The sequence below is a fragment of the Zea mays genome, chromosome 1, assembly GCF_902167145.1.
Source record: "Zea mays cultivar B73 chromosome 1, Zm-B73-REFERENCE-NAM-5.0, whole genome shotgun sequence".
In the NCBI taxonomy this organism is placed as follows: Eukaryota; Viridiplantae; Streptophyta; class Magnoliopsida; order Poales; family Poaceae; genus Zea; species Zea mays.
The window spans coordinates 285,856,028-285,867,318 of NC_050096.1; the positions used below are offsets into that span (position 1 = coordinate 285,856,028).

Genomic DNA, 11,291 nt, shown 5'->3' on the forward strand with positions numbered 1-11,291 from the left:
ACGCATGCAACATCTTCTCCCCAAAGAACCTCTTGTTGAAATTTAGGCCACTTGTGGATGACCCAATTCAAATAAGAAAGCTAAGGTGATGTGAGGGATGGCATGAGATGCTTTAGTCCCATATTGCTTATCTATATAAGAGATAGCCAATTTATAAGTGAGGGTGTGCACTACTCTTCACATGTGAAACACAAAGGGCTATAGAGACTGCTCTGAACTTACCACAAGTGAGCTCGCATTTCGCATTTTTTCGCAAAATTAACACGTGACTTGTAACAATGCACGATCGTGTCGTCACGTGTTCTAAACAGCACCTTGTTTTTTGCTTTTTATTTATTTGGTTATCAGGTACCACAACTATGCTACCACATCAACTGGGAGTACTGGGCGCGAGTAGGATTGCACGTAGAGAGATTCAGGGGCGCATCTCATACATAAGGTTATGCGCACAACTCATCCTCTCCTCATTTTTCTCCACGACACGACGCCACTTCTCTGTCCTACCTTCCATTCGTCTGCCATGCAGCAGATCAAAGCAGATCAAGGGAAAGCAAAAGATCAAAGCAGACCAATAGAAAGCAGTGCCTCCGAACCAACGTTGGCAATTCATGGACCTGCACGGGTGACAGCAAATCGGGTTTGCGCCTCGCACGTTCGCTCGATGTTTATCGTCAGAGGAAATATAAGTTGTTGATATTAGTATACACACTGAAAGTTCATCAAAGTAAACTGATAGCGTAACAAATACATTCGGCACAACAAAACTAAAAAAATTATGTGTTGGTCGTGTTGTAAGCCGCGTCTGCAGAGGACGTATCCATGTCATTCAGACCAAGTTCCTCGTTCTGCTCCCAACTCCTCTGATACTCTTCAACTGCACTCCACAAAGAACACATTCAGTATGAGTATATATGCACGCATCCTTTAACTTGCAGCATCCGGTATCAGGGGAGCACCATCGTGTATCTGAATTGTTGATGAGGTTAACTTACTGGTTAGTTGGCTGTCATCTTCTAACGAATCAGTAGCCGGGGCCACAAATGAAGCCGCCAATCCATCATCAATTATTAGAGTCCAGGCTTCTTGTAAACTCAGAAGCTGGTAAAATACATTGACAAATCGTATTCATTAGGGTAAAACCCTCAAACTAGAGAGAGAGAGAGAGCAAAGAAATTACCTTGGATAGTCTCTCCTTGAAGTCATCCCATTTCTTCTTTTTCCATTCCAGTGTACTATCGCCTAATTGAAATCCATGTATTCTCTCCAGAGCTGTAAACGAAAGAAAATCGGGGGAAACGAATACACATGTCACATTTAAATCTTCTTCTGAGCTTCAATAAGTGTGTACATACCATTTTCATCATAAAAAGAGAGAATGGGTGAATAAAGTGAAGCAGACTTACCCTCACATATTTTCACAATTAAACCTTCAACAGTTGTGACCATACCACCCAACGTTCCACATGAAAGTTCCAACTCAAGTTCAGGTACTTTTACGCTAGCTGAATCTGACTGAAAAACAAAACCCAAATAAACAAAGTTGTATATTAGAAGATGGGTCCTGTCTAACAAGTTCTTTAGTCTATATAAGTATGTGCCTCCAATAGAATCATAAATTATCAATCTGTGTAATGAACAAGGTAAAGAAATGCCAACATATTAGTTCAGGGGAGTTCATATTGTACACTACAGAATGACAAGCCGAAAAGGAAAGAAAAAAACAACATGCACAGCACAGGGTTAGATTCTGAAGGACTCAGAAGTTGCAAATATATTTTACTTGATATGACATCAGGTCATACCACTTACACACCCCCACAGCACCAGGCTATGGACCCACTAATGCAGAAGCAAATCACTTGGTTAGACTGCAAGCTCGGCCCTGCAACACCATGGTGTCATCCATTGTGCATGCTATGCTCCCAGTCAACCTATTGTCCACTATGCGACTAACTCTGCTTTGGCCAACAAAGGGTGTCCAGTATCCATTTTGGACTTTTCTAGCCTTGGACCACTGGCACTGCCTTCTTTTATCATTCCAAACTTTTCCATAAATGGATTGTTCTAACTAATTCTCTATTTTGAGTTTCTGCAATTTAATTTAGATGCTTCTTGGTTAAATTTTGATGAAATAGTAGGGTTTAGGCTTGAATTAGGGCTTTCTAGAATTTGTGTGAAAAAAAATGCAGTCTGCATGGGACTCCTAGTGTATAATAAACTTCAGTATAGTGTCAAATAAACTTCTGGAAACATTATACATGTTCCAATTGACCACCATAAATCACATATATTGATGGTGTGAATTTTGGCTGAATCGTTTAATATTAAGCAAAATGTTACCCAAGAATTATTTATACATGTTCGCCAAAACACTACTAGTTCTTGATAGAGAATTGAAACCTATAGTACTTTCAAATTTAAGCTTTCAAGAACCTTGGAATCAGATGAGTTTGTTTTTATTTTGCCATCACACCTTCACTAACTACACTACTTTTCTCATTTTGGCAAATATTTTTGGTACATAGGGGCACTTGTATTGAACTACTCATTAATTGTATTATTAGGAAATATATACTTGTGATAGTATGGCACACCCCATCCCTGAATTTTACTCTAGATTTGTCATTGCGGTCATATGATCATCAATCTCAAGCACAGGCATGCAAGTTGCTGTAAACAGGAAACATCCAAACCTTTATGACATCACGAGTAAGGTCTTGTGCATTTTGAACACGCAGTGTAATTTTCTTTCCCTTAGCTGGAATTTCACCCCCAGGCTTCAGCTGGTGAACAAAGAGGAAGAGAGTTTTGAAACCACAAGTGTCAAAATGTGCCAGTCAGGTAACTAAATCTTATTTACAAAACAGTGGTAGGACAACCAAACTGACCTCTGAATTGCGATAACCACACATGTCACATGTTGTTGCCATAACAATCACCTCCCGGAAATATGGGATTTCTAGCAAAAGTCAAGGTTCACATATACTTTTTAATTGCAGTGTTAAGCAGCAGACAGGTCAGGGATACCACAAATGTTACATTCCTATATTCAGGAACCTAATAAAAGGGTTGCAGCTATGTTTCAGGTCCTGGAATCCTGATATGTCAATGCAAGCATGTTTGGTAAATTCAACCAAACAATGCATGTTTTAGTGGTGTGAAGCCATAAACCATAGCTCCAGCTAGAAACCATCCAGAACAAAAAAAGACTTGTGTCTTGTTCGATGCCCAATGTAGCCCCATCCCCAAAAAAATCAACAGTTCAAAGGTGAAATACAATATCTGGAATTCTGGATCAACCAACAATGGTCAAATCTTAATAAACATCCTGGACAGGCCTCATATCAGGAATATCAATAACTCAGGAATAAATATAGGATCCAAAATCAACAGAATCAGAGATATGTATTCCAACAAACTGTCACATAGCTAATTCTTGCATATTACCAAGATATTCAACCATTGCAGCCTCTCCAGGTGGTTAATGGCTGTTCACAATAAGTACCTTAACAATAAAGAAGAAAATTTTCCGGTGGAAGATTCAAGATTCAACTATGAAAAATACATGCAAAATCCATGGTACAGAAATAAAGGCAGCAGAGGTGTTCTGACACAAATAACAAGATCCTTCTTGTAGTCCTTGTTCTAAGAGAACAAACGTCATCACAAAACCAAATAAGCATAGCCAAGATACTATTCTTACTCTATTACTGAGCTTGGTCATGAAAATAACTAATGGCAACATAGGTGTTGTGAGTAATCTATTTTTAATAGCTTAAACATTAAAATGGTGAAAGTCGGGAGAAAGGATACTTGTAGCAAAGAAACGTGTGACGCATTCTGTTCCACAGGCTCCACATGTTGATGGTAAAGTATCAACCTGTTCACGTGAAATTTATAAGGTACAGATAAACATAATTCGTGAGGAGATTGTTGCCAGCAACTTGGAAACTATACCTCTTCTGGTGCTGAATATCTACACAATGCTGCAGCAACTTCATCAGGGTTTCCCTGAGCTATAGCACGACGACCTGCAACAGCTCCAACTGAGCCATGGGGCACGCTTTGCAACCCATCAGAATTGGATTCCACTGCTGAAGCAGGCAATACAGCCTCTCCAGGTTGTTCTTTTGGTGGTTCAGCAAGAAAGCCAAGTGCTGCTTGTTGTTCACGAGTTCTTTCGTAGAATCTCACAGATAGTAAAGGATCTAATAACGGAGCATGCCTGTGGGTTTATGAAGATTAATCAGTGTGGCAAACCCAGATGAGGCACATGAAGGGGCGGGGGTAATAAAACATACAGTGTACCACTATCTTCCTATGTACTATCCAGATGCAGCGATTACAGAACAGCACAATCTAGTCCATTTTCAAATCACTATAGTTTTTTTAGAGTCACTTACTATAGGTTATGTAACAAGACAAATCAAACAATATTACCGCAAAGGAAACAATGTAAAAAATAGCATCCAAGTAGTTCAAACATTTACATTATGATGCATAGAACAATGTCTTCCATATCAGAACAAGTACATAAATTATGAGGTATACCCACACAAAAAACTTACGGATTCTCAATAAAGCTGTTTCCTGCAGGATCATCAAGAATAAAAGTGAATGCAGCCTCTCCTGACCCAAGAGATCTCAACTTCAGTAAAAATTGATCGATAGCTTCGGCCTTCTGAGGATCCACTTTCTGGAGAATATCAGCGTGTCACCATGTGGAGTAATTTGAATTCCAAAAGCCAAGCATAAAAAATACCAAAGATTCACCTTCCGTTCATCTTGAAGAGCCTGCAGCTCATCCACAGCTCGCATAATAATCCCTTCCACCTGATTTACAAGGCAAAAAATAACCAATCTAGCAGCAAAAGAAAACATTTGGAAAGGAACTGTTTCCCAACAAAACAAATACAGAAAGGAATGAAGCATACAGTAGAAAGTGTTCCACGTTGAGCTTCTGGAGGGATCTCAAAGTCGAGCTCTGGAATCTGCAGATGGGTACAATGAATAGTTAGAAAAGCAATGCATTCAATGTATTTACTGTGATGTATCAAGATGATCAAATATCAGCATACCTTGATAGTCGCTGAATCAGACTTCACGACCTGACGATTCAGCATCTGGACCAGCACCACTAGTTAGTTATCATAGTAAATATATTTTAGTAACCATAATAATGCTTTATTATAACAAATGTTAAAATAGGTTTGTACTGCAGACAATAAGAGAGCTTAGTTTTGCCAAAATCAACAAAATAAGACATAATCGCTATGCAGAACACATACCTCACTCTGCCCCAACGGAACCTCCAAGCTGTAGCAGCATCCCTTGGGTTGGAGTTGTCCAGCAAACTGAATCTCGTTGTTCCTACAACACAAGGATACAGACTCAAATTATTACCATCAATTGGCAAGTAATATCCAGTGTTATTAAAACTATGTTTAAACGACGTTTAAACGTCAAAAATCTAATTAGAGGTTGAAACCGTGTTTTGGCATTCTAAACTATAAAACACAGTGTTTCATGCATTTTAGACTATTAGCTACTTTTGGACCCAGTCTGTTAGTTACTTTTGGGTCCAATCCGGCTCATGGGTGAAGTTTTGGTAAGCCACTAACCTCTCTGTTTTGGTTTTAACTTCATATTATTGTCTGAAATTATGATATATTGTATTTTTCCTGTGTTGTTTAAAACTGTATATAAAGTTCGTTTAAACGTTTAAAAGTCAAAACTTCACCCATGAGCTTTCAACGTTTTATCGTTTTAATAACCTTGGTAGTATCTCTACTAATCATTGACCTGGACAAATTCCAATAAACAAGAATTTGGGCATATCGTTACCTCTCACCACAATGTGGGCACTCGAAGGCCATCAGAACCACCTGCAGATTCACAAAAGCAAATTTCACAACTCCAGTCTAACCAACAATACTAATCAGAACAAGAAGCTGAGGCCATGAGCACAGAAAGTACCTCCCGGAAGTGCGGGATCAACGTCAGCAAAAGCCTCGTGATGCCCTAACCCCATGAAAGCGAAGCAACAGGCCTCAGAACCTTCGACAAGCACCCCAACAGAAGAGGACGGAACCATCAAAAAAGAGAGGTGAGGTACGGGAGCACTCACGTTCTCGCCGCAGCGCATGCAAAGGGACTCAATCTCGTGGAGAGGCGTGGCGTGCGCCTCCTCGTCAGCAGCCACCGACTCCGCCGCGGAGCCAAGGTCCACCACCACACGCCCTTCATTGCCAGAGCTCGCCATTGACGCAGGGAATAGGAGTCAGCTGGAACACTCGTGGACGAGACAGCTCCGTGAAAGCTTCTGGTGCGTTGATTTAGCTATGGTGGTCACGGCTCGCGGGAGTCGCTCTGGAGGTTTGGCGGCCAATGTTTTCAGATTGCCTTATCGTTTCTGATCGCCAGAAGGGCGATCAGCCGACTAATCACGATTAATCGACGATCAACCCGATTAATCAGCCACAACAAATCAGCATTCAACACCTGCAGAGATATGCTCATTAGCATTCAACAACACCTCACAACAGTCTAAATCTAAATTCAAGGCAGCAGCATTCAACATTCATCATTCAAGCTATAGGCTCCGTTTGGCTGGCACAGCTGCTGCTTGTTGAAAAAGTAGCTTATCTGAGAAGCAGATGAAAAGCAGCTTATCTGAGAAGCAGATGAAAAGCAGCTTCTGATTGGCAGCTGAACTGATAAGTTGCTGCAAAAGCTGTCTATTTGGCAGAACTTCTGCTTAAATGTGTGAAGAGACTGAAAATAAGCTGTGCCAAACAGGGCCATAATCAAATCAGCAAAACAGATACAGCCTATCGGGGACTGGGGAGAAGAGATGGACTGGTGGAGCCGTGGAGACATGGAGCCTTCACCGTACCTGCAGGCTGGCGCCGCCGCACCAGGGATGGAGGAGGGGCCGAGGGGGACGATGCCGCCGTATCCCCCCGTAAGTGATAGCGCGCCGCGGTCGCCTGCACAGTGCTCCGCTAGGGTTCCTCGCCAGCTGGTTCGCGTCGCGTGTGCTGGGCAGCCTGGGCTTTGCTGTTGCCTGTTGGCTTGGCTATGCTCACGTGGGATGGGAAAAAGGAAGCCTGGGCTGGGCCGATGGGCCGGAATTCCAAAGCAGTGATGGGCCGAAATTGTTGGCCGCGCGCACGACGACTGCAGCTGCCCGCACTGCGCGGCGCAGCGAAGGAGGCAGCGGCCGCCATTTTTTTGGCTCGGTTCTTTAGTGGGACCTTTGGGGCTTTGCTTACGTTTCGGAGATGAGGTCTGTAAAATACTGTGGAAGCTTCTAGCTTCTAGGCTTGTAGGCTCACTGGCTCAGGGAATCAGAAGAGACGCCCAGTATTATACTCCGTGTTCCCGTTCGGAAGTGAGGGGCGTTTAAACATTCCGTTCGTAAAGAAGTTTCCAATTACAAACCATGAAGTTTCCGTTCGTAAACAACGCCGCGAATGATCTAAACAGTCCGTTCCACAGCACGAACCATGAAGAGTTTCAACGATTCCAGGTAGAGGTAATCTTGTAACTACATACAACGAAGTTTTGACAAAAAGCAATGCTAAATGAAATAAGAGCATCTCATCCGTTGCAAATAAATAGTATATATTCTCATGTCACAACCTAACTTCTAGATCATAAGCAGAGCATATGTTCTTTGGTCACCAGTCACCACTAACCTCCAGTTGCGTCATCAACTATTTCACGACACCTCTGTATTACAGATTTCTTAAATTAAATCCGATACAATGGACGGATTTACCACTGGGTAAGCATAATCAGACAAAAAGAAACAAGAAAATGATCTGACTGACCAATTACGCTACGTAGTTCCAGACCAAATGATCTTTTCCGATGCTACACACCCACGCTATCTATGTACATCTCGAGTTCTTCCCTTCCTATGGCTATGGCACTGCAGTCCCTCAGCTCTACAACTCCACCGTTCACCAGCAGGAGAGCGCAAGGCAAACCCCAGTCTTCTACTCTAGCCAGAGTTCAGCTCTTTTAACCGTGCAAGGGCTCCGCAGACTGGTGTGTGTTGGAGGAGTATATGTCGACGGGAGCACTGATGCAGTTGCTACTCGAGTCAACGACCCTAGTGTGGCGGCGCTCACGGTGGCGATCAAGGAAGACCACGACGACGCTGATGTCGTCATGGAAATGCCGCCTCACTCCCTTGTCGATCGTCCTCAAGTCACGGTACCTGACCTCCCTCTTCCTGGCTGCCTCCTTCAAGGCAGCCTTCACCAGTCTGTTGGCGATCCCCTGAAAGAGTTCGTGACGACACACAATTAGTCAGGCTGCAAACGGCGCGAGCATAGAGAAAGGGGCCCTATGATGGAATGGTCACTCACAGTTCTCGGATTCTTGAAGACAATCTGCACCGCTGCGTCATCGCTGAGGTGCTCCCAAAGACCGTCTGAAGCAAATATCAGAAACAGGTCGTTTGGTTTCAGCTTGCGTACTTGAACCGATGGTTCAGCACTAAGAGCTGGCCTCTTCAACGCAATAGGGGGCCCAACTTGCCGAAACAAGGGGTCCAAGCTGTACTCCGGTTTCTTCAGATAAAAATCACCAATGGATCTTGATACCTGACATTACAACCTTCACATGTTAGCATACTTCTAGTTATGTGAAAATTCACATTTACTAGCGTTGGCCTCTTGGCCATGTACATTTCAGTTCCCCAAGATATATACACATTTACTAGTGTTGGTCTTTCAGGATACTAAGTTAGGTTGTAGTAGTAACTAACGAGTAATTTAGAGAATATCCATCCAAAGATATGAAACAAAAAGACAGGATACATAAGTTGATCAAACAATGTGTAGAAATCCACAACTAAGGTAAGACATATAAAGTTAGCTTTATAACAAAAAGAAACATTTCACGTGCAGAAGCTGCTGTCCCCGAACAGTATGTTAAGTTGTACAGTAACTAAAGTCTGAAAAGATATTTAGCACAACAGTGATATCAAGACATGAAAAGTCAGAATGTGGCCATTTCAGCGTTCTTTCTTGGAGTAGTTAGAAAGGATCTTCAGTAGGATCGAATAGCTTTTAAGAGCAACTCCAAAAAGATGTTAAAAATTTTAACCAAAAACTAATTATTAAGAGTATGCTAAAAAGTTTTAAGAGTGAATTATGATGGTTACTCCAACAGTTCATTTAAATTTGACATGTGGTGCAATCTGTACGGTCGTCGGGAGGCTGTGAATGATCTGATACGTTAAGAAATGGATTAGGGGATGGAACACACCAAAATATGAGGGAGAGGAGGCTGTAGATGCGGAACGCTAATTTTTTGGGAAGAATGAGGGAGCTGTTGGAGTAAGAAAAACCATTATTCTTGACTAATATCTGTTTTGGGTTAGTTTACACGATCTTTTGGAGTTGCTCTAAGTTTTATATATGCCAGTAAAACCTTCGAGGAAGACTTTTCCACTGCGTTAGTTCCATTTCTGCAGTACTGTAAAGTTTAAGCCGGGATAGTATAAATCATCAAAAGCATAGAAGTATAGAACAATCTAAGAAGACAAAGGTAGCAGAATAAGCATAAGAAAAGATGTAGATTCTATGACTTGTTGAAAGATCCAGAAGGTAGCTTGATTTCCAAATCCCTGGTCCCCTTGCACACGCTGGGATCTCTAATAGTATAATAGATTAATAGTATAGTTTTGTTACAGACTTATAATGCAACCAAGTAATATATGTTAACTCGCAAACAAACTACTCTATAAATTGTAACGCTGACACGCCAAACAAGCAACCAAATATAAGAGTTTTTAATAAACAAGCAGATATGTTTCCCCCCAAATTCTATCACAGGCGCACCAAAGCAATGAAATCAAATGGGATGGCTAACTGATAGCGTTCTCACCTGAATTATCCCCTTCACCCTCCACGCTCCCCTGGCGTGTACCACGATCTGCGCGTCGTCCGGGTTGAGCGCCGCGAGCTCCCGCCGCACCTCCTCGGACGCCGCGTTGTGCTCGGCGGACAGACGCTCGGCGACGGCCGCCCCGCCGCCGCCGCCGCCCACTCGACGGCCGAGCACGGCGCGGGAGTCCCCGAGGTTGGCCACGTATAGCGTATCCCCGGAGATGGCCCCGAGCAGGCAGCACGAGCCCACGGCAGCCAGGCGTGGGCGCCTCGCCCACTCCTGCCTCACCTGCCTGTGGAACTCCTCCTCGGCCGCGCCGAACGCGCTCCGGATCGCCTCCGCGCTGATGCCCCCCTGCTCCCTCGCGAAGCCTGGCACATGGAACGAACTCTCATCAGAGTCAGCCGTGGAACGATCAAGACGACAGAACCCAGAAAAAGGAGAAGGCGGGATACTAGCAAGCAGTCAATCAAACGCACGTTGGACATGGGGGAAGAGCCCGGACCGCAGGAACCGGGAGGCGTCGACCCCGCCGTGCCCGTCGTAGACGCCGACGAGCGTGGCGGACGGGGAGGCCAGCACCTGCGCCTGGTCCTCCATGGTGAGGTTGGCCTGCGCCGCGGCCATGGAGAACTCCCCCGCCGCGTGCGGCCGCAGCTCCGTCTGCCACAGCATCCCGTCCGCCGCCGCCGCGCCCGGCGGCCAGTGGCCGCAGCACCTCGCCACCGCCCTCAACATCTCTTCCGCTCAGCAGCCGTACAGCAAAAAATATCGGATCTTTCCTCTGTACTGTATATCTCCAACTCCACACACATACGCGAGATCGCTGGTTGTTCTCGTCTCTCTCTCTGTCTCCCTCGCTCAGTGTGTACTCGAACGGGGCGGGCTGGTTGGAATCAGGAATGGGGGAATTGTTTGGCGGTGGGGTTAGGTTAGGTAGCAGCTCACGACGCTTTGGTGCGGCGAAAGCGCGTGTGGGGTGAGCTGCAGTCGGGGTGGGGGGAAGAGGCGCGCGGGGTCTACGGTGGTTATCCCGTGAGGTGTGTCGCTTTATAGGATATTGGATGGTTTAATTTGCCGTTCGTTGGGGTTTTTTTTTCTCCCGTCCGTGTCCGGTTTACAAGTACAGACAGGTGTGCGTGGACCGGTTTTTTTGTGATAGGTTGTGGCATCTATCGCTGCAGGAGATCGAGGACAGTAGGAGTAACTTGACGCCCTTTTTTCTAATGTGACTGCGTGTGCGTGACTAGGTGTACTGATCCATAGTAGTACAAGAGAACACGGTAACTTGATTCCTTATCCTAAACGTCAGCCAGACTCCGTGACACATGGACAAGTGCTTCTTCATAGATCATCCAGTTGCTGTACTTTACCACATGCACATG

General features: G+C 44.3%; 2 protein-coding genes across 2 annotated transcripts; both read right to left on the reverse strand.

The window, feature by feature from the left end:
* Positions 1–667: 667 nt before the first annotated feature.
* Positions 668–7,060, reverse strand: LOC100273287 (uncharacterized). The gene is made up of 17 exons (NM_001147728.1): positions 6,896–7,060; positions 6,128–6,501; positions 5,977–6,021; positions 5,845–5,885; positions 5,289–5,370; positions 5,079–5,123; positions 4,935–4,991; positions 4,774–4,833; positions 4,569–4,696; positions 3,958–4,225; positions 3,814–3,880; positions 2,889–2,959; positions 2,694–2,783; positions 1,404–1,512; positions 1,178–1,269; positions 993–1,098; positions 668–874 (listed from the first exon to the last, which is right to left on the reverse strand). The coding sequence occupies exons 2-17, from the start codon at positions 6,260–6,262 to the stop codon at positions 774–776; spliced, it is 1,497 nt and encodes a 498-aa protein (NP_001141200.1). The 5' UTR covers positions 6,263–6,501; positions 6,896–7,060; the 3' UTR covers positions 668–773.
* A 522-nt stretch (positions 7,061–7,582) lies between these two features.
* On the reverse strand, positions 7,583–10,945 carry LOC103644037 (probable protein phosphatase 2C 34). The gene is made up of 4 exons (XM_008667229.3): positions 10,386–10,945; positions 9,904–10,277; positions 8,379–8,615; positions 7,583–8,289 (listed from the first exon to the last, which is right to left on the reverse strand). The coding sequence occupies exons 1-4, from the start codon at positions 10,642–10,644 to the stop codon at positions 8,029–8,031; spliced, it is 1,131 nt and encodes a 376-aa protein (XP_008665451.1). The 5' UTR covers positions 10,645–10,945; the 3' UTR covers positions 7,583–8,028.
* Between the last annotated feature and the right edge of the window lie 346 nt (positions 10,946–11,291).